This window comes from Bos javanicus, chromosome 26, assembly GCF_032452875.1.
Source record: "Bos javanicus breed banteng chromosome 26, ARS-OSU_banteng_1.0, whole genome shotgun sequence".
NCBI classification, from domain to species: domain Eukaryota; kingdom Metazoa; phylum Chordata; class Mammalia; order Artiodactyla; family Bovidae; genus Bos; species Bos javanicus.
The window spans coordinates 15,874,511-15,897,397 of record NC_083893.1 but is presented as its reverse complement, the minus strand read 5'-3'; the positions used below and the strand labels follow the sequence as shown (position 1 = coordinate 15,897,397).

At 35.9% G+C, this 22,887-nt stretch overlaps 1 protein-coding gene across 7 annotated transcripts in view; it reads right to left on the bottom strand.

The window, feature by feature from the left end:
• Window positions 1-2,344: 2,344 nt before the first annotated feature.
• Window positions 2,345-22,887, bottom strand: part of TBC1D12 (TBC1 domain family member 12) — a 119,036-nt gene continuing 98,493 nt past the window's right edge. For 6 of the 7 annotated variants that reach the window (XM_061402852.1, XM_061402847.1, XM_061402848.1 and 3 more), the window contains 8 exons: window positions 21,774-21,880; window positions 13,675-13,755; window positions 11,301-11,389; window positions 10,350-10,421; window positions 7,909-8,037; window positions 7,539-7,648; window positions 5,085-5,343; window positions 2,345-4,204 (listed from right to left, as the gene is read on the bottom strand). In XM_061402852.1, the coding sequence (XP_061258836.1) occupies window positions 4,136-4,204; window positions 5,085-5,343; window positions 7,539-7,648; window positions 7,909-8,037; window positions 10,350-10,421; window positions 11,301-11,389; window positions 13,675-13,755; window positions 21,774-21,880 (916 nt within the window). In that variant the 3' untranslated portion in view covers window positions 2,345-4,135. Of the gene's footprint in view, window positions 4,205-5,084; window positions 5,344-7,538; window positions 7,649-7,908; window positions 8,038-10,349; window positions 10,422-11,300; window positions 11,390-13,674; window positions 13,756-21,773; window positions 21,881-22,887 lie in introns of those variants that run through there. The other variant, XM_061402849.1, reaches the window with a different exon arrangement.

The following is a 22,887-nucleotide window of genomic DNA, read 5'->3' as shown; positions in this document are numbered from 1 at the left end:
TTTAAGTCAACACTGCTAATGGCATTCATTCTTTTTCATAGCTGATGTGTTTGTGTGTGTGTATGCATGCACGCATAACACATTCTCTATCCATTCATCTGTTGACGGACACTTAGATTGCTTCCATGTCTTGCCTAGTGTAAACAGTGTTGCTATGAACACTGGGGTGCATATATCTTTTCAAATTTGAGTTTTCATCATTTCAGAATATATGCCCAGGAGTAGGGTTGCTGGATCACATGGTATCTTTATTCCTAGTTTTTCAAGAGCTTTCTCTACTGTTCTCTGTAATGGCTATACCAGTTTACATTCTCGCCAACAGTGTAAGAGGGTACCCTTTACCCATATCCTCTCCAGATTTATTATTTGTAGACTTTTTGATAATGGCCATTCATACCTCATTGCAGTTTTGATTTGTATTTCTAGCAAACAGTTTTTTTAAAGGGCAAGGTTTTCTTCTCTCTCTGAAGGGGCTAATTTCCCTGAAATTAAAAAAATAAAGTTTTTAATCGTTTAAAAACATGATATAATTTTCATCTTTGCATGTTGTGATAGCTTCCCTGATAGCTCAGTTGGTAAAGAATCCACCTGTAACGCAGGAGACCCCGGTTCGTTTCCTCGGTTGGGAAGATCCACAGGAGAACGGATAGGCTGCCCCCTCCTGTATTCTTGGGCATCCCTGGTGGCTCAGCTGGTAAAGAATCTGCCTGCAATGCAAGAGACCTGGGTTCGATCCCTGGGTTGGGGACATCCCCTGGAGAAGAGAAAGGTACCCACTCCAGTATTCTGGCCTGGAGAATTCCATGGACTCTATAGTCCATGGGGTCACAAAGAGTGGTACATGACTGGGTGACTTTCACATGTTGTCAAACAGTGAAGTCCAAATAAATGGTTTTAGCACTGTGCGTGCATGCATGTTCAGTTGGTTGTGTCCGACTTTGCTACCCTATGCACTGCAGCCTGCCAGGCTTCTCCAAGCAGGAATATTCAAGTGGGTTGCCATGCCCTCCTCCAGGGAATCTTCCTGACCCAGGGATCAAACCCATGTCTCCTGCGGCCCCTGCACTGCAGGTGAATTCTTTATAGCTGAGCCACCAGCACTGTAGGAAAGCAAAATTTGTCACCCCAAAATGTGTCTTTTTGGTGTGAAGGTTAAATTAGGCTAATTATTTTTAAGAAACAGAAGACTCAGTAAGTTTTTCTTGTTACTGCCCCCTTATCTGCCAAAAAAGAATTTTGATAGAGGGTCTATTCTGTAATAGAACTAAGAATATAGACTAGGTGAGGTGGGGAAAACTCTGCAGGGCCAAGAGAGATCAGAGTCCACTCACTGTTCTGCAAGGCCCAGCAAACATCTGTTTACCAAACATTTGCTTTTCATCTCCATGTCAATTGCTTCCCCTTTGAAGTCTCAAACCATACTCCTAACATCTTTGGTTTTCAGCTTTAGATAGTACTTAAGGTGAGGGTTTCAGTCATCTTGGTGAGTTAGTTTCCTGGGTGGTGTCAGAGGGGAAGAAATTTTCCTCAATCCTTAGTTGTTCAATAGAAAGCAAGAATATATATATAATTGAATTGAATCATATTGTTGTACACCAGAAACTAACACAACACTGTATATCAACTATACCTCAATTAAAGTATGCATATATACATATATATATATATACACACACACACACACACTCTGCTTATATATATATGTGTGTGTGTGTGTGTGTGTGTGTATACTCAAATCAATAACATTATATGAAGGTCATCACTGCAAAAGAAATCAGCAAAAACTATGTGTTCTGATTTTAGAAAGCTATGCTAGTTATTGGAGTCTTCCAGTAGCATTTAAACAATACAATGCAGACCAGGGCTAAAAGGACAATGAGAGAAATATTGATTAGACAGACAAAACATCATATTCAATTTCACATTATCTTGAGGTTTTTAGGAAAGTTATTTTTTTAGTTTTATTTTTAATTGGAAGATGATTACTTTACAATATTGTGATGGGTTCTGCCATCATCAACATAAATCAGCCACAGGTATACATATGTCCCCTCCCTTTTAAACCTCCCTTCCACGTCTCTCCCAGGCAAGTTATCTTTTAATTGAAAATATACTTTACCCAAAAAACTGCCATACACTGACCATGTGAATAACGAGTAACTCTATAATGCCTGTATAAGAGGTTTAAGGAAGATACAACTTTCTCACTACCAGTACTGGCAATCTCAAAAGCCAAAAGGCCCAATCATCCTCAGGAAGAGAAATCTGGAAGAAGAGTTTATTCCCTTTTTATCTCCACATGTAGTTAAATATCCCCCAAATAATGAAGACTCATTTCAAGTAATTACTCTGCTTATAAGTTTTATTTACACAGTAATTGTTAATAGTGGATTTTAGTAAATTCCTTGTATTTACATTTTATATACACATTTATACTTGAAAGGTAAAGAAACTGTACAATAATAAAAATGAGAAAAAGAAATACAGTAACATAGGCCCAACTTAGGAAACAAATACACAAAAGTAAGATTAAATTTTGGCAGGTAGTACAACCTCAATGAGATTACTGCCAGGGGTTTTGTTCCCTCTATCAGGGCCACCAATACCAAGGAAGTAGTTACCAGAGTTAATATGTCATTCTAAAACCTATTAAGACCCTGAGTACTCCCTCAATATTTTATTACACTACTAGTTTCCACTAAGAAAGCTCCTATGACAGGAGTTAACTTCTGAGGGCTCCATTAGTGGTCCCTAGGCTAGAATGACCCATGGGGTAAAAATACATGGGTACCATCTGGTCCCATATTCCTAAAGAGGCAGTCACTACACTAACAAAGTTCTCAGACTTGTTAGTTTGAAGACTATATACCACTAACAGAAATAGTGTGCTTAAGTGTTGTTTCAAACCAAAGTGCAACATAAAAGCACACTATAAGTGTATTAACCAAATACCATGTTATATAGATATCAATAATAATAAAGTGATTTATTTTAAGCTCAAGAATCAAACATCATAATAAATTTAATGTCAGGTTACCAATAATTAATCATTCCTTTATCCACTATATCATCAAAATTAAACTCATTAGAAAAAAATTAAATTTTTCTTTTACTCTCATTTCCATTGATTAGAAAATTATACACAGGGTTTTACAAGTCACGGACTTGGCTACATGTTGTTTCAAAATTCAAACTGGAATTAACAAATTTTGTTTCTACAGACAGCGAAAAAATTTTAACTAACAAACTTAAAGTCTTGACAAGTAGCATGCTATTTAAGAACTCTCAGAATTCATTACTTTTTACTCTTACCAGTGAAAAACCTCATTTATATTTATGGACTTACTCCCTCCAAAAAGTCTTCAGTCCATTAAAGTGCAAAGAAATTTTCTTCTACCAGTTAGCTTTCTTAAATTACTAGATGAACAATTTCTTAGACTAGAAACAGAAAAGCTAAATTCCTCTGAGTGACAGAAATTCCTTGAAAAAAAGAAACAATTTCCTTTCAAAAACAGACAGACATGATACTGTGGAAAACACTTACATAAGTGCTAAACAATCTCCTACCAATATTTCCAGTTCCCAAATAACCCAAATTTGCCCCAACGTGGGAATGAATATAAACAACATCAGTGACATAAACACTTTACAATCAAAGATGCTTATTATTGGTCTATAATATCTTCAAATGTTTGGAACTGGAGATAATATCTGTACTAAGGCGTTTATTTCAAATAGTATTTTAGAAGTTAAAGTAGTATTTAAATAGCCTGTTCTGACCTCCAAAGTGCCTTTATGCTAATAGTTAAAGAAAAGATGTAAAAATTTTGAACTATATCCAAAGCTATTAAAAAATGTATTGCATTAAACTATTCACTCCATATTACAGAGTATGAACTAGCCATTTAAATTTTCTCCTTTGTAAAATGGCTCTCCCTATAAAATACTTTTTAAATTAATACTGTCAATGGGTTACTCATTTACTTCAGCCCCATGGAATTCAAAATCAGTAGTTTTCCATGTCTTGATTCTTTTAGCTTTCTTCAGCATTTTCTACCATGCTTTTTACATAGGAAATGAAAACTTTTATCAAACAACATTTGTTATATTGCAATTATTTTGTTAATTTTGAAGGTTAGCTTTTCAGAGCTGGACTATTATTCTTGTCTCCTTCTTTAATATCCTTCATCACAGATGAAAAGACCTGGAAATTATATAAAGTAAACATTAATGCTAAAAACAACAACCATGCAGATTAAAGAGATTTTAAAATCTATAGTTTATTAACATGAAAAAGCTTTAGCATACATAACTTTGCTCTCTGAAAGAGTGTCATTCTCAAATCCTCTTGTTTGTTTCAACCCAATTTTATGATAGACAGTTAGATTCCAGTTTTCATCACTTGCCAATATTATAAAATTACTATTAGGTAACAAAACATTTCCTGGACCAATATTCATTTTTTTTTTTTTTTTGCATTTTCCCAATATTTATTTTTTTAATTAATTAATTTATTTTAATTGGAGGCTAATTACTTTATAATATAGTGGTTTTTGCCTTACATTGACTGGACCAATATTCTTATATTTTCATTTTCATAAGCAATAAAACTGTGAACTTATGCCTACTGTCCATCATTCATGAAGCAAGTGTTTAACACTATTTTTTATGTCATATAACTTTAGACTGTCAATATATTTGCTTCCCTAACAAGATTAAGCATCTAAAAAGTCAGAATCATACATTACATTCTTTTTATTGCAAACCCTTAGTACACATTCAGGTATTTAATACAATTGTTGTCTATTTGAACTACCAAGGTGCTTATATAATTACCCTGGCAAATACATGACTATTGTAGGCTGCACTTCACTAAACTCAAAATATTACTGGACTTACATAAAAAATAAAGCCATAGGTCTGGAGAGGTGAAAGAGAAGCAATATTTTTTTCAAAGTCAAAAGTTATTTTTAAAGCTTTTTTTTAAACTTAAGCACTAACATTTGACAAATAGTTAACTTTTTTTTTTTAATTAAAAACAAACTTTTAGTACATCTGTTAGAAGTAGGAAAATGTCACTCTACCTGAGTCCATTTTTTGGTACTATTCTGCATCTGAATGGCTGCAATACAGCTGAACAGTTTTTCTGATGTGATATCTTCCGGCAATTTAGTTAGAAACTGTGCTATGTGAATAAAGTCCATCTGTAGAAGAATATCTTCATATAATCGGAGGATTCCTAATCCAGTCCTAAATAAAAATTCCTCCCCATCTCTGCAAAATACATCCCATACTCGACAGGCCAGATCAAGTGGTAGTGATTTGCTATAAAGTGTGAAGATCCTAAAATTAGGGGGGAAAAAGTCATTAAAATTTTTCATTCATTTATTCGGTCACTCATTAAGCATCTCTATATAAAAAGAAGTGCTTAAATTAGGGCTGAAAAGGCAAATAAGATATGGCTCCTTCCCTCAACTTGAGTAGTGGAAAATTAAGTAATAACAGAAGGATGTGAATTTACAATCTTATGCAGCGATACAGCCTAATACAAACTACAGTGGCAGAATAACCTCATGGTTAAGGGTATAGACACTGACACCAGTGTACCTGAGTTTGAATCTTAGATTTGCAGTTTATTGATTATGTACCCTGAGTAAGATACTTAACCTTGCTGTGCCTCAGTCTGCTCATTAGTAAACAAAGATAATAAAATTACCTAAATGTAAAGTGTTTAGAATAGTGAATGGCACATAAGAAATGCTCAGTAAAAGTTACTTATTACCGTATGAGGTCAAGTACCTTATATTAGCCTAAATACAAAACCATAAAGCCTGACTTCTCTCCTTTTCTTCCTCTTCACAAATACCTACTGTTTTTCCGTTCACCAAACTTTACTTACTACTTCTTTGGGAGCATGTGTACCTTCCAATAGAATCACCAAAGGTTTTTCCCATCCTTTCTGATAATGTTTGATCATGTCTTTATTCAGTAGTACTTTGGAGTAGCACTGTGGTTGAGGAAGTAGGGGGCGAAAATGCTAGAGAACTTCTCTTGATGTTACCTTGGCAAAGAAGGTACACATTTTTTACACAAACTTTATCTGAGATACTGCTGATGAAACATGAGCAAGGCAACTAACTAAAGGCTCTTCCGCCAAAAAATGAAATAAATCCTCATTAGCACTGCCACTTACTTATTCCTCTTTTTTCTTGCACCATTGGTTCTGGGCTTTGTATGTTACAAGCTCAATGGAATGAAACAAAAATTCATGACTACTTCTTAAACTATAAACACATATTTAATTGCATAACAGAAAGCAGAGGAATTCCCTCACAGTCCAGTGGTTAGGAGTCTGGTTTCCACTGCAGAGGGCTTGGGTTCTATCCCTAGTCAGAGAATTAATATTCTAAAAGCTGTAAGGCCCGGCCAAAAAAAAAAAAAAAACCTCCAGAAAACCTAAAGCATACTCTTGGTAGTACAGAGAATACTAACTCACTGTTCAAAATGTGAAAGGGTATTAGAAGTGCCGAAGCAGTTTCTAGTATACAGTACTCACTCAGTATTAATTTCATCCTGCTCCCTTTAACAGCTGTGATCCTGTTTTGGCTCATGTTCACAGTTCTTAAGATGGACAATTGAGCAGTTTTACCACCTTCTTTACAGATTTAGTATTTGATCTTGGTCCTTCAGGTCCCGTAATAGAAAACCCTTCTCCCCATGATCTTAGGTCCTACCCAAAGGAACTCTAATGTTCCTAATGGGAACAGGAGAATACGTTGAAAAATAACTTAGTCTTTTTTTTAAAGTCTAAGTAGAAGAAACCTCAAACAACCATAAAGATAGCTGATCAATGCCATTATCTATATTAAATCTTATCACTTATATGAAACCCACTGATTTTTAATGATTAGGATTTAAGATTTAAATATTTCATATGTACTCTTAACAATCTATCTTAAGATCGACTGCTCTATCTCTTGGGCAAAATTCACCCCCGTCTAAATAATCTACTGCTACTGTTCAGCAGAGTCCAAGCAAACCTTCCAAGTTAGAATACAAGAGCTAGAATTGTAAAGTTAAAAAAAGGCATTAGCACTTAAATAAGGCATCAATACTTGGTCAGAAAACTGGATAAGGCCTTGGAAAAAACAAAGCTCTCAGTAAAGAAAACCTATCATAACTATCATAAACCCTTGTATGTTAAGAATATTAAAGGAATAGCAAACTAATTCTTTCTCAGAGCTTAGTATGTACCTGGCATTGAGTGAGATAATCCATGTAAAACACTCTCAAAACAACTCAGGATTGAGATATTATTACTCCCATTTTATAGTTTGGAAAGTGAAATACAAAAAACAGGGATTCTGATTTCAAACCAGAGTTCACATTCTTAATCAAATGCCTCCCAACAAAAATGTGAGGGTTTCTTTATACATAAGAGAAGAGTTTTTCTTATATGTATGATCCTGTGCATCAGATTTACTTTAGGCAAAAAGTTTTACTCTGTTTCCTTTTAATTACTATATTCTATAACTTACCAGTCTATCAAGTATATGTCTGGTGTAAGACTATAAGATTTGAAATGAAGAAATAGTTTGGAGAGATTTTCTTCAAAAAATACTTCAAACGTTGCAAAATATTTCAACATCTAAAGATAGAAATTTCAACAAAATTATTTAAGAGTATACTCGAGAAATTGAGAAATTAAATCCTTACTCATAAGTTAATAGAAAATCTTGCTTAGCACCTCTTTCTGAGTGTTTTCATCAAGCATTCATAAAACTGTAATTCAATGAAAGGCTTATTTTAGATCACCTTGGTCTTCTAATTACTGTATTTTACTCTGTAAGGGCAATCAGACTATAGAAACTGACAAAGAAAAACACAATTCATTCTAAATGTTCATACCATGCTGTGATCCACACGAAAAAAGGCTAACTGGCATGGCTTATTCAGGAGATTTGCAAATGCAATGAAGGCATCTGCTTCTTCCAAGTTGAGAATGAGAACTGCTGCTATGAAGGACATCCCTTGGACCTTCAAAGGGAAGAGAAATTAATGCAGGAGACGCAAGACACACAGGTTCAATCTCTGAATCAGGAAGATCCCCTGGAGTAGGAAATGGCAACTCACTCCAGAATGCCTGCCTGAAAAATTCCAGGGACAGAGGAGCCTGGCGGGCTACAGACCATGGGGTCACAAAGAGTCAGACACGACTGAGCAACTGAGCACATACAGTTTTAAAATAAAAGTTTTATTTTAAAATATCAATATTTAATAAGTGCTAAAAATTAAATCCTTTATGATGAAACTTATAATGAAAAAATTTAAATGAATGTCAACTTAAAAAAATATGAAGGGGTTATGTAATGTTTTTATGATTCTATTATAGAACACATGACCAAAAGAGATTCTCTGTTTAAATTTTACTTTCTTCATAAGATCAGATCAGATCAGATCAGTCGCTCAGTCGTGTCCCACTCTTTGCGACCCCATGAATCGCAGCACGCCAGGCCTCCTTGTCCATCACCAACTCCCGGAGTTCACTCAGACTCATGTCTATCGAGTCAGTGATGCCATCCAGCCATCTCATCCTCTGTCGTCCCCTTCTCCTCTTGCCCCAATCCCTCCCAGCATCAGAGTCCTTTCCAAGAGTCAACTCTTCGCATGAGGTGGCCAAAGTACTGGAGTTTCAGCTTTAGCATCATTCCTTCCAAAGAAATCCCAGGGCCAATCTCCTTCAGAATGGACTGGTTGGATCTCCTTGCAGTCCAAGGGACTCTCAAGAGCCTTCTCCAACACCACAATTCAAAAGCATCAGTTCTTCGGCGCTCAGCCTTCTTCACAGTCCAACTCTCACATCTGTACATGACCACAGGAAAAACCATAGCCTTGACTAGACGGACCTTTGTTGGCAAAGTAATGTCTCTGCTTTTGAATATGCTATCTAGGTTGGTCATAACTTTCCTTCCAAGGAGTAAGCGTCTTTTAATTTCATGGCTGCAATCACCATCTGCAGTGATTTTGGAGCCCAGAAAAATAAAGTCTGACACTGTTTCCACTGTTTCCCCATCTATTTCCCATGAAGTGATGGGACCGGATGCCATGATCTTCGTTTTCTGAATGTTGAGCTTTAAGCCAACTTTTTCACTCTCCACTTTCACCTTCATCAAGAGGCTTTTGAGTTCCTCTTCACTTTCTGCCATAAGGGTGGTGTCATCTGCATATCTGAGGTTTCTTCGTAAGGACAGCTTTAATACTACAACCTACCCCATGCCCAAACTTTACTTTCTCCCCAAGCCATGTCATGCTTTTTCTATAATACTTATCACCTTTTAATATAACATGTGATTTACTTATTTGTTGTTGTTTATTGTCTGTCTCCATCTAAATTATAAGAGACAAAAAGGAATCTTTCTTTTGTTCACAGAGCTGAATAAAATACCTAGAACAAAGCCTGGCATATAGCCATAAGCACACAGTACATATTTGTTGAGTGAATGGATGAATAAACAAATGTACAAATGAACATGCAACAAAATAGGGTAAGTTGTATCAGACAGCCATCCTATTGTGAAATCTCTAAAATGTTTCTATTTTAAGACAAAGGCAAGAAAATGAAGGTTTTATGATTTCCAGTAAAACATGACAAGTTGAACACACATTTTTCTTTGTCCTCTTCCCTTCCAAATCCAACTAAGATAACAGTAAATAAAATAAGTATTAACCTAGAAGAACAAAAAAGAAAATGGAAAATAATATACACAGTAGATAAAAGATGTCAATAGCACTTTGGAAATTTTAACTATACAGGGAATATTGAGACTAAAATATGTGCCGAGGAGAAAGCCAGTCAGCGGCAAGCCAATTCAGCTACAAATTCTGGAAGGCTCAAGAACTAAAGTTATCAGGCACCTCTAAAATTGAGAGGAAGGACTAAAACTTGGATTGGTTAAAAATGTGTAAAAGGAGCAAATCCTCTCCTCTACTCTGTATGTACAGGTACCTACCTACCTTTCCTCAACCCAGATGAACATAAGAGGTTTACCTCTAAAGAGACAGTCAGGAAAAGGAGAGTTAGGGAAAAGGGGAGAAGGCAACACAGGATGGATAATAAATAAAAGTTTACAAATTGAATGGTCAAATCCCCAGCTGCTCTCCAAGAAAGCAGGCAATCAGTTTCACAAGCCTCTGGCAGGAAAGGGAAAATTCCTCTCAGAGTAAGCTGACAGGACCAAGGAAAAAACCATACAGATACAGACATGTGAGAGCTAATACAACATAAGCTACTATGAGATAAGACAGAGAGACTGTTTATATTCAAAAGACAGATTGAAACAAATACTTACATAACCAACATCCGGTCGGTAACATGTATATGCCCCTAATATGCTATGTAAGACATCATGATATGGGCCACCCTTAGAGAAGAGAAAAATGAAATGTCAAACTATACAAATAATTGTTTCTAAGTTAATTCTCAAAAAACATGTTAATTAACTTTATATTTCCTAAATGACTAGTTTTAGTCAGTATACTTAATCACTCTGCAAAGATATGTTCTAAAGTATGGGTAAAAAATATTTAATTGTGAAAAACCAAAATAGTCAAATATACTTACTTGATGGATGGATACAAACTATAGAGTTGTATGCAATTTTAAAGACATCTAAAGTTAGCACAATAAATTTATAATGAACACAGATTCTTTCATTTGATATAATACAATTTCAGCAAAAGAAAACCATGAAGACGCAAAATTAAGTTTATTAATAATTACAAATTTTAATCTTAATGGTAAAATGTTCAATCTCACTTTGTCAACATAGAGAAGAATTCCATGAATAAAGACTTGTCATATATACATATAAAATGTAATCGTTACTCTCCTCATAAAATGTAAGCAATTTCATAATAATCTCTGCACAAAAAACAAACCTTCCTATTTCAATAATTCTGAAAAAAAAATTAAGTTTTGGAGCAAACTTCCTTATAGTTTACCAATTTACTAGGCAAAAATGTTAAAATTCAGATATTTTACAGAATAGAAACTAGACAAATTCACTTCAGGGAAAACTCATCAAGTACCTTTGTGTGCTATTCTAACTGCAATGCATTCAGTCAGTGGAATAAAATAACAGAAATGCCTTTACTATTTTCCTACTAGTTTTGCCTTTTTTATATAAAGGCATCCAATTTTTATAGTTATGCTTTTAAAAAATAATAGCTATGCATCTAGAGAATTTGTTCCTTTGGATTAAAAAAAAATAGTTGCTACAAGCTAGTTGAGATACCCTTACCTTCTGAAAGATGTAGAGAGATGGAAATGTACGGGATATGTCCAACTTAATTAATTCTAGACTGGCCTCTCGATCAGCAACAGATACACCTGCATTTGCCAGGTAGATAAAACTGAAATGATTACTCATTATACCAAGATCAGTCTTGTAAACACAGAATGATCACACACAGCATGTATGTTACTTAAGGAAAGTTAAAAGCTGAATAATCAATAACTTTAAAGAAACATCACAGCTTTTCCTGGAACTTATAGCCTTAAACCTGTATGCAGGTCAGGAAGCAACAGTTAGAACTGGACGTGGAACAACAGACTGGTTCCAAATAGGTAAAGGAGTACGTCAAGGCTGTATATTGTCACCCTACTTATTTAATATGCAGAGTACATCATGAGAAACACTGGGCTGGAAGAAACACTGGGCTGGAATCAAGATTGCTGGGAGAAATATCAATAACCTCAGATATGCAGATGACACCACCCTTATGGCAGAAAGTGAAGAGGAACTAAAAAGCCTCTTGATGAAAGTGAAAGAGGAGAGTGAAAAAGTTGGCTAAAAGCTCAACATTCAGAAAACGAAGATCATGGCATCCAGTCCCATCACTACATGGGAAATAGATGGGGAAACAGTGGCTGACTTTATTTTTCTGGGCTCCAAAATCACTACAGATGGTGACTGCAGCCATGAAATTAAAAGACGCTTACTCCTTGGAAGGAAAGTTATGACCGACCTAGACAGCATATTAAAAAGCACAGACATAACTTTGTCAACAAAGGTCCGTCTAGTCAAGGCTATGGTTTTTCCTGTGGTCATGTATGGATGTGAGAGTTGGACTGTGAAGAAAGCTGAGCACCGAAGAATCGATGCTGTTGAACTGTGGTGTTGGAGAAGACTCTTGAGAGTCCCTTGGACTGCAAGGAGATCCAACCAGTCCATCCTAAAGGAGATCAGTCCTGGGTGTTCATTGGAAGGACTGATGTTCAAGCTGAAACTCCAATACTTTGGCTACCTGATGTGAAGAGCTGACTCATTTGAAAAGACCCTGATGCTGGTAAAGATTGAAGGCAGGAGAAGGGGATGAGAGAGGATGAGATGGTTGGATGGCATCACCGACTCAATGGACAAGGATTTGGGTGGACTCTGGGAAAGGTGATGGACAGAGAGGCCTGGTGTGCTGCGGTTCATGGGGTCACAAAGAGTCGGACACGACTGAGCGACTGAACTGAACTGAATATGAAGAAAGAATCTATACATTTATCACAAAGTTTTATGGTAAAAGATTTCTGTTTCTAGGTTTTATAAAAGGGAGGGGAAAGACTACTACTCCTGCAATAACTACTAGGAAAAAACAGATTTCAAATACCATATGTTTTAAAAAGGCATAAGAGGAAATTCCCTGGTGATCCAGTGGTTAGGATTCTGCACTCTCATTGCTGAGGACCTGGGTTCTGTCCCTGGTCAAGGAACTAAAATCCCACAAGCCATGTGGTGTGGCCAGAAAAGAAAGGGAAAAAAAAAAGGCATAAGAGAATTGTGAGCACCGAGAGTTGTAAAGGTTTTAAATCTCAGAAAGAGAAGAGTCTTGCCTTGCCTTTCCCAGGTAAGTGGATACCAGTGGCTACTTTTATTCCTAGGGGCATCTGCCAAGTGTGGGAACGGGCTCAGGACTGAGCCTGCCAGAGATGAAGGTACTCTGCTTGAGGAAAGAATGCAGAAGAGCTTTTCATGGCCCAATAAGACTGATTTGGAGAAGCCTGAATGTATATCTGGTTTTCCTCTGTGGGACTTTTGCAGGGTTCCAGTGTAGTGCAGAAGGCCAGGCTGGAAAGACATAATGAAATCATCCATAGGCACATGGCCCTTGGGAGAATGTCTGATTAAAGCAGGGAGCCTGCGGTTCTTTCCTTCAGCAAATTTGAAACCCAGGATGAACTAAGTCTATCTAAAGCTGCAATCCTGCCAAACCTAGCTCAGTTAGTGACTAAATTGAAATGATAATCCAACAGCATAAGAGAGAAGAGCATGCTTCCTCTTCAGGGGAGGTCACAAGCGAGCTGTAAACATCATCAATCTTTTAAGTAAGAGGTGGCCTAAAAATACTGCACCCCATTACTTTTACTGTTGTGATTAAAAACTGGACTCTGGAGTCCAACAACCTGGGTTTACATCACAGCTTAACTGTTCCCAAGTTAACTATTCTGAGCCTCAGTTTCCTCTTATATCATTCAGTATAATAACATCTATTTAAAGGGTTATTAACATTAAAGGAGATAATGTATGTAAAGAATTATTGCAGTTCCTGGCATATTGTAAAAAATCACACTCATCTCAGCACCTGGATTTTGAGAAATTTCTATTAACAACAAAAATAGCCCACCTTCTACATCATTCTCTGAACTTGTTTCACTGAAACTTTTCCACCGTTCCTTTGCTCTTGAGAGGAAGATTTCATAAAGTTCTGGGGAAAAACAAGAATAAAAATTCATAAATAATAAGAAAGAAATTTATCCACATATATCTATTTTTACTCAAAAATAAAGATAAAATATCATCAGATTTCTCTTATGTGGCAGGTATCAAAAATGTGGTAAATTGAAGTACTTGATTCTATCAAAACTATTCATTACACAACCAGAAAGATAAAATACTGCAGAGTGCTCAGCCAAATAGCTACCATATAGAATGAATGTTAAGCGGCTGGAAAAGATGCTTCTGCTAAAGGAATATCACTGTGGAATAGCAGAAATATGATTTTCTGAGTCAGTCAGACCTAGATTCAAATTCCAGCTCTGCCACGTACTACCTGTGAGACTTCAAGAAAGGTACTTGATCACTCTGGAACTAGGCTGTCTTCATCAGTAAACTGGAGAAAAGTAACACCTACTCAAGGGGTTGTGTGTGTGTGTGCTCCAATGCTTCAGTTGTGTCTGACTCTTTGTGACCCCATGGACCACAGCCAGCCAGTCCATGGGATTTTCCTGGCAAGAATACTACAGTGGGTTGCCATGCTCTCCTCCAGGGGATCTTCCCCACCCAGGGATCAAATCCAAATCTCCTGAGTCTCCTGCATTGCAGGTAGATTCTTTACCTGCTGAGCCATCCAGAAAACCCATGATTAAGTAAGGCAATTTACATTAAGCTCCTGACACCATATAGATCCTCAATAAATACAAATGCTGGTTCTTGCTTTCCTTCTCTTAAAATTGTTTTCTCTATTATGAAATTGCTATGATACCATATCTCTATCATGATATTATGATAAGGCTAACAAGCTATTCAAAGCTACCAAACTAAACAGATTTCGCCAGGCCTACATACAAAAATCTCAACCCCTATGTTTTTACTTCAACTGCCCAATCACTTTTTGAGACTATTACTCTGTGCTTTCATATACAGGATCTCATTAAAGTTTCAAGAACAAAAGAAATTGAAAATTTTTCAACTCTCAAATTCTAATTGTTTCTACTTTCTAACTAACCACTACAAATGTTAAAATTTACATAAAAATAGTAAATTTCAATGACAAAACAGCAGAAAGTATTTCTTGCCCAAATATCAAAATTTATATAATACTGCCCCAAATACCAAGAATATATTTTGCATCAATTAATCTTTTTTTTTTTAATGTATTTACTACTCATGGTTTGGAAAGAAGAAATTTAAAAAAATTTTTTTTAATATAAATGTATTTATTTTAATTGGAGGCTAATTACTTTACACTATTGTATTGGTCTTGCCATACATCAACATGAATCTGCCACAGGTGTTCATGAAATCCCTATCCTGAACCCCCCCTCCTACCTCCCTCCCCATTCCATCCCTCTGGGTCAGGAGGATGAGCATGAGCATGATGCCCTGAGCATCCTGTATCATGCATCGAACCTGGACTGGCAATTTTTTTCACATATGATAATATACATGTTTCAATGGTATTCTCCCAAATCATCCCACCCTCACCCTCTCCCACAGAGTCCAAAAGACTGTTCTATACATCTTTGTCTCTTTTGCTGTCTCACATACAGGGTTATCATTACCATCTTTCTAAATTCCATATATATGCATTAGTATGCTGTATTGGTGTTTTTCTTTCTGGCTTACTTCACTCTGTATAATAGGCTCCAGTTTCATCCACCTCATTAGAACTGATTCAAATGTAGTCTTTTTAATGGCTGAGTAATACTCCGTTGTGTATATGTACCACAGCTTTCTATCCATTCATCTGCTGATGGACCCTGGCTATTATAAACAGTGCTGTGATGAACACCGGGGTACGCGTGTCTCTTTCAATTCTGGTTTCCTCAGTGTGTATGCCCAGCAGTGGGATTGCTGGGTCGCATGGCAGTTCTATTTCCAGTTTTTTAAGGAATCTCCACACTGTTCTCCATAGTGGCTGTACTAGTTTGCATTCCCACCAACAGTGTAAGAGGGTTCCCTTTTCTCCACACCCTGTCTAGCATTTATTGGACTTTTGGATAGCAGCCATTCTGACTGGCATGAAATGCTACCTTATTGTGGTTTTGATTTGAATTTCTCTGATAATGAGTGATGTTGAGCATCTTTTCATGTGTTAGCCATCTGTATGTCTTCTTTGGAGAAATGTCTGTTTAGTTCTTTGGCCTATTTTTTGATTCGGTCATTTATTTTTCTGGAACTGAGCTGCAGGAGTTGCTTGTATATTTTTGAGATTAATTCTTTGTCAGTTGCTTCATTTGCAATTATTTTCTCCCATTCTGAAGGCTGTCTTTTCACCTTGCTTATAGTTTCCTTTGTTGTGCAGAAGCTTTTAATTAGGTCCCATTTGCTTATTTTTGCTTTTACTTGTAATATTCTGGGAGGTGGGTCATAGAGGACCCTGCTGTGATTTGTGTTGGAGAGTGTTTTGCCTATCTTTTCCTCTAGGAGTTTTATAGTTTGTGGTCTTACCTTTAGACCTTTAATCCATTTTGAGTTTATTTTTGTGTATGGTATTAGAAAGTGTTCTAGTTTCATTCTTTTACAAGTTGTTGACCAGTTTTCCCAGCACCACTTGTTAAAGTGATTGTCTTTTCTCCATTGTATATTCTTGCCTCCTTTGTCAAAGATAAAGTGTCCATAGGTGCATGGATTTATCTCTGGGCTTTCTATTTTGTTCCATTCATCTATATTTCTGTCTTTGTGCCAGTACCATACTATCTTGATGACTGTGGCTTTATAGTAGAGCCTGAAGTCAGACAGGATGATTCCTCCAGTTCCATTCTTCTTTCTCAAGATTGCTTTGGCTATTCGAGGTTTTTTGTATTTCCATACAAATTGTGAAATTATTTGTTCTAGCTCTGTGAAAAATACTGTCAGTAGCTTGATAGGGATTGCATTGATCTACAGATTGCTTTGGGTAGTATACTCATTTTCACTATATTGATTCTTCTGATCCATGAACACAGTATATTTCTCCATCTATTATAGTGTCCTCTTTGGTTTCTTTCACCAGTGTTTTATAGTTTTCTATATATAGGTCTTTTGTTTCTTTAGGTAGATATATTCCTAAGTATTTTATTCTTTTTGTTGCAATGGTGAATGGAATTATTTCCTTAATTTCTCTATTTTCTCATTATTAGTATATAGGAATCCAAGGGATTTCTGTGTGTTGATTTTATATCCTGACACTTTACTATATTTATTGATTAGCTCTAGTAATTTTCTGATAGAGTCTTTAGGGTTTTCTATGTAAAGGATCATGTCATCTGCCAACAGTGAGAGTTTTACTTCTTTTCCAATCTACTGCTACTGCTAAGTCACTTCAGTCGTGTCCGACTCTGTGTGACCCCACAGACGGTAGCCCACCAGGCTCCCCCGTCCCTGGGATTCTCCAGGCAAGAACACTGGAGTGGGTTGCCATTTCCTTCTCCAATGCATGAAAGTGAAAAGGGAAAGTTAAGTCGCTCAGTCGTGTCCGACCCTCAGCGACCCCATGGACTGCAGCCTTCCAGGCTCCTCCAGCCATGGGATTTGCCAGGCAAGAGTACTGGAGTGGGGTGCCATTGCCTTCTCTGCTGTTCCAATCTGGATTCCTTTTATTTCTTTTTCTGCTCTGACTGCTGTGGCCAAAACTTCCAAAACTATGTTGAATAGTAGTGGTGAGAGTGGGCACCCTTGTCTGGTTCCTGGCTTTAGGGGAAATGCTTTCAATTTTTCATCATTGAGGATAATGTTTGCTGTGGGTTTGTCATATATAGCTTTTATTATGTTGAGGTATATTCCTTCTATTCCTGCTTTCTGGAGGGTTTTTTTTTTTATCATAAATGGATGTTGAATTTTGTCAAAGGCTTTCTCTGCATCTATTGAGATAATCATATGGTTCTTATTTTTCAATTTGTTAATGTGGTGTATTACATTGATTGATTTGCAGACATTGAAGAATCCTTGCATCCCTGGGATAAAGCCCACTTGATCATGATGTATGATCTTTTAAATGTGTTGTTGGATTCTGTTTGCTAGAATTTTGTTAAGGATTTTTGCATCTATGTTCATCAGTGACATTGGCCTGTAGTTTTCTTTTTTTGTGGCATCTTTGTCAGGTTTTGGTATTAGGGTGATGGTGGCCTCATAGAATAAGTTTGGAAGTTTACCTTCCTCTGCAATTTTCTGGAAGTTTGAGTAGGATAGGTGTTAGCTCTTTTCTAAATTTTTGATAGAATTTAGCTGTGAAGCCGTCTGGTCCTGGGCTTTTGTTTGCTGGAAGATTTCTGATTACAGTTTCAATTTCCATGGTTGTAATGGGCCTGTTAAGATTTTCTATTTCTTCCTGGTTCAGTTTTGGAAAGTTGGTCTTTTCTAAGAATTTGTCCATTTCTTCCAAGTTGTCCATTTTATTTGCATATAATTGCTGATAGTAGTCTCTTATGATCCTTTGTATTTCTGTGTTGTCTGTTGTGATCTCTCCATTTTCATTTCTAATTTTATTGATTTTTCTCCCTTTGTTTCTTGATGAGTCTGGCTAATGGTTTTTCAATGTTATTTATCATTTATTTTATTTATCGTTCATTTTATTTATCATTTTCCCAGTAGTCATGTATGGATGTGAGAGTTAGACTAGAAAGAAAACTGAGTGCTGAAGAATTGATGCTTTTGAACTGTGGTGTTGGAGAAGACTCTTGAGAGTCCATTGGAGTGCAAGGAGATCCAACCAGTCCTTCCTAAAGAAAATCAGTCCTAATTATTCATTGGAAGGACTGATGCTGAAGTTGAAACTCCAATACTTTGGCCACCTGATGGGAAGAATTGACTCATTTGTAAAGACCCTGATCCTGGGAAAGATTGAAGGCGGGAGGAGAAGGGGACAACAGAGGATAAGATGGTTGGACGGCATCACCAACTCAATGGACATGAGTTTGAGTATCCAGAAGTTGGTGATGGACAGGGAAGCCTGATGTGCTGCAGTCCATGGGGTCGCAAAGGGTCAGACACAGCAGATCAACTGAACTGAACCTCATTCACTCCTGAATACATAACTGTTTAATTGAAAGAAGCTAAAATTAACTTGAAAATGAATGACCCGGTTACTTTATAAGCCTTATAAATTTTGAGCTTAAAAAAAAAAACTTTTTGATTAGAGTATTGCAAAAGATTAATACCAACTTAATATTTTAATGTCTAAGTTATATATACTTAATACTGTAAAGGTAAAGTTCTCAACAAAACTTCAAATAAAACATAGCTACCAATACTTCATCATCTTACCTGTATGCAAACTGATTCTTAAGACCTTAAACCAATACAGTCCTTTTCTAAGCTTAATTTAATTCTTAATACTTCCCTTAAATTCTATTTTTTAACTGGAAAAAAGTCATTAAAATGACATGTTCATTATTTGTGAAAATCAATTTTATAAACCATATATGATCATGTTACTCAGTTGGCATCACTTTTTTTTGCTATGTCTCCTTAGCCAGATTTATTTTAACACAATGGACTACATTTCTACAGTTATGATTCACTACTTGCCATATTTTAAGAAATCAAATATTTTAAGAAATCAAATAAACACAATTCAATTATGTATGGGTTTTTCAATACTTCCATAAAGGCAGAAGGGAGAAGCATATAAATTAATTCATTAAAGACAGTCTTTGAAAAGCATATTTTACAATACATTATCTCATGAATTCATCAATTTCTCACCACGAGAAATTATGAAAAGCCTAACTGTTTAATTCCAGAGTTTGCATATTTGCACAACTAATCACAGTGCTTTTATTGTACAAAATATGTGTATTTTTTTGTAATCCTATTTACCAATCTAAGCTGTTATAGAAGGATTTTATCCCATGCTATAATAAAGATGTTCTTCAGTGTTTTGGGGGGAAAAAAAAAATTTTTTTTTTTTTTGCATCACTTTTAAGACCAAAGATAGGCATTTAGGTCTTTGTTATAAATTCTGAAAAATTCCTGGAGAAGACTCTTGAAGGTCTTGGACTGCAAGGAGATTAAACCAATCAATTCTACAGAAAACCAACCCTGAATATTCATTGGAAGGACTGATGCTGAAGTTGAAGCTCCAATACTTTGGCCACCTGATGTGAAGAGCCGACTCATTGGAAAAGACCCTGATGCTGGGAAAGATCAAAGGCAAAAGGAGAAGAGGGTGGCAGAGGATGAGATGGTTAGATAGTATACTGACTCAGTGGACATGAATTTGAGCAAACTCCAGGATAGTGGAGGACAGAGGAGCCTGGTGTGCTATAGTCCATGAGGTCGCAAAGAATCGGACACGACTTTGCAACTAAACGACTATATATAATACTGACTGCTGTAATGAATATCCTTGTAGAAAAGCTTTTGTAAATCTGTTTATTTACTTCAAGTGTTAGAACTAGAATAAATAGACTAGAGGTTACATTTTTTGAAGCTTTTGGTAAATATTTCTAAATTATTTTCAGTCATACTCTGTGTGGGTAATATTCACTCATTTTACTCACTTTTGAGGAGAAAAAAAAAACCGCGCCTTGATATTGTTTTGACACAAATCTCTCTGATTTAGCAATCACTAGAAAAATAGTTAAATAAATTATAGTACAGCCAAAACGTGGAATACAGTGCAGCTATAGTAAGTATAAATACACCTGTATGCACTGACATGGAGGAATGTTCAGATGGTTTGTGGAAAAAAAATAAAAGGAAGAAAAAAAGAAAGCTTAAAAAGTATCATAAGTAGATGTACTCTTTTTTATGTGCATAGAAAAAAGATCTGGAAGAACATATACCAAATTGTTAACTAATACATAGTAGGATTAAGAGAAGATGTTTGGGTGAAAGAGGGGGACAGACATGCAGTTTGTACTTTACTATTGAATTTTTTTCAATAATACGTAAATAAAAAATTTTAAGTAACAGTGTATTATTTACATTATTATAATCCCTAAAAGTCTTTTTGTGGTGCCTCTGTCTGGCATTATCATTATCATTCAGACCATTTTTAATAATATCAATTATTTTACTCTATGTGATACTATCCTTATTTTATCTAATTTTTTTAATTCATCAAAACCACACTACGTTTTATTCCTATCTACATTTTACTCCTATGCTTCAGGGTTTTAAGAAACTTAAAAAAATAAAAACAATGAGAATCTTACTACTGTTTTTTTCAAGTTTTTAAATATAAACATTCAAAATGACTGGTTTGGGTAGAGAGACAGAAAAATAAATTTTTATCCTTCCCATAATATTTATGTTTTTTTGAATAAAGAGGAAACTTGCCCACAACTAGACTATTTTATTTTTCCTGGATGTGAGAGTTGGACTGTGAAGAGAGCTGAGCATCGAAGAATTGATGCTTTGAACTGTGGTGTTGGAGAAGACTCTTGAGAGTCCCTTGGACTGCAAGGAGATCCAACCAGTCCATTCTAAAGGAGATCGGTCCTGGGTGTTCTTTGGAAGGAATGATGCTGATGCTGAAACTCCAGTGCTTTGGCCACCTCATGCGAAGAGCTGACTCACTGGAAAAGACTCTGATGCTGGAAGGGATTGGGGGCAGGAGGAGAAGGGGACAACAGAGGATGAGATGGCTGAATGGCATCACCGACTCGATGGACGTGAGTTTGAGTGAACTCCGGGAGTTGGTGATGGACAGGGAGACCTGGCATGCTGCAGTTCATGGGGTCGCAAAGAGTTGGACACGACTGAGCTGAACTGAATTGATGCTTATTCATCTACTGCTACCTAGACCCAGAAGTTTTTGAAGTTATTATCCACAGTTTAAGATATTTCAATGCCAAGATTATTATTGATGGTTGTAAACTAAAGGAAAACACAAATTTTATATACATAATATGAAATACAGTAACATTAAATTGTACCAGGTTTTAGAGGGTGTGGGGAATGAAGTATGCTCTTAAAATGTAGCGCCTTTTTAAATGACCAATCTATTAATCTGTTTTGTAACTCTGAAGATGGCTATTATCATGTGTGGGAGTAACTCAATCAATATAGAATACAAACCAGGAGTGATATTTAGTTCATTTCCTACAGCTAGACTCCAAACTTTCCCACGAACACTAGGGGGCAATCCCTGCCACCACAATTCTCGAACTCTTCTCGTACTACGCCTAGAATTGAAGGGGGAGAAAAAAGGAGAAAGTTACTTTTTATACCAAAAATACTAGTTCCATGATGGTTTACCTAGTATGTGGCCAAATGGCTGAATAATTTTTTAGAACATAGAGACTTAAGTATGTGATGCATTCTTTCCTTGGGTTCATGCATGTAGGCAAAAAATGCCTAAAAAATATACAGCAATTTAAAGGGAATTGTCTTCCATAATTGCCACTTACACTAAGGGTACAATGAGAGAATAAGAAATATAGGAAAATTATGAAAAAACATAATAAAAAGAATATAAAAATGCATTGTCAATTCAGTACCAAAAACAAAATCACAAAGTATTTACTATGGGTAAAGCCTTAGTCTTTGGGAGGCAGCATAGTCTACTGAAAGAAGTGTGGGCTTTAAAATCAGATAGACTTGAGTTCAAATCTGGTTAACCATTCATTAAATGTACAACCTTGGGCAAATCACTTAACCTCTCTGACTTTGAGAATCCCTATAAGATAAAAGGGAATAAAGGTTGTGAGAATCAAATGTGATTACTTGTGTAAAGAGCCTAATATCTGTCACATTATGCCAATATTCAATACATTCCCAAAGCACATCCTATACTTGGCATTGCAAAAGTCATCTCCCACCAGTCTAGAGGAAAAATAATGAATGTATAAAAATATTATCAAAAAATAAAAGGCAAAGTAACGCAAGAAGTGTATTAGTCTCAAAGTATAATGGGACATTACAGAAGGGAAAAATCATATATAACATACTATCTTGATTATGAGAAGCATATCAAAATCGCTTTAATATTTACCATTTAATAAATGCATATTACAATGAATGTATATGTTTAATATTTTCTTTGCCAAAAATCCTGCTATTACATCAATAGTACATCTGGCAATATAGATAGTATGTTAGAATTAAGAAAATATGGTAACAGGAAATTAGAAATTTCATGGATCAACAAGTATTCAGATGCGACTCAAATGATAGATAAAATTCTGATATG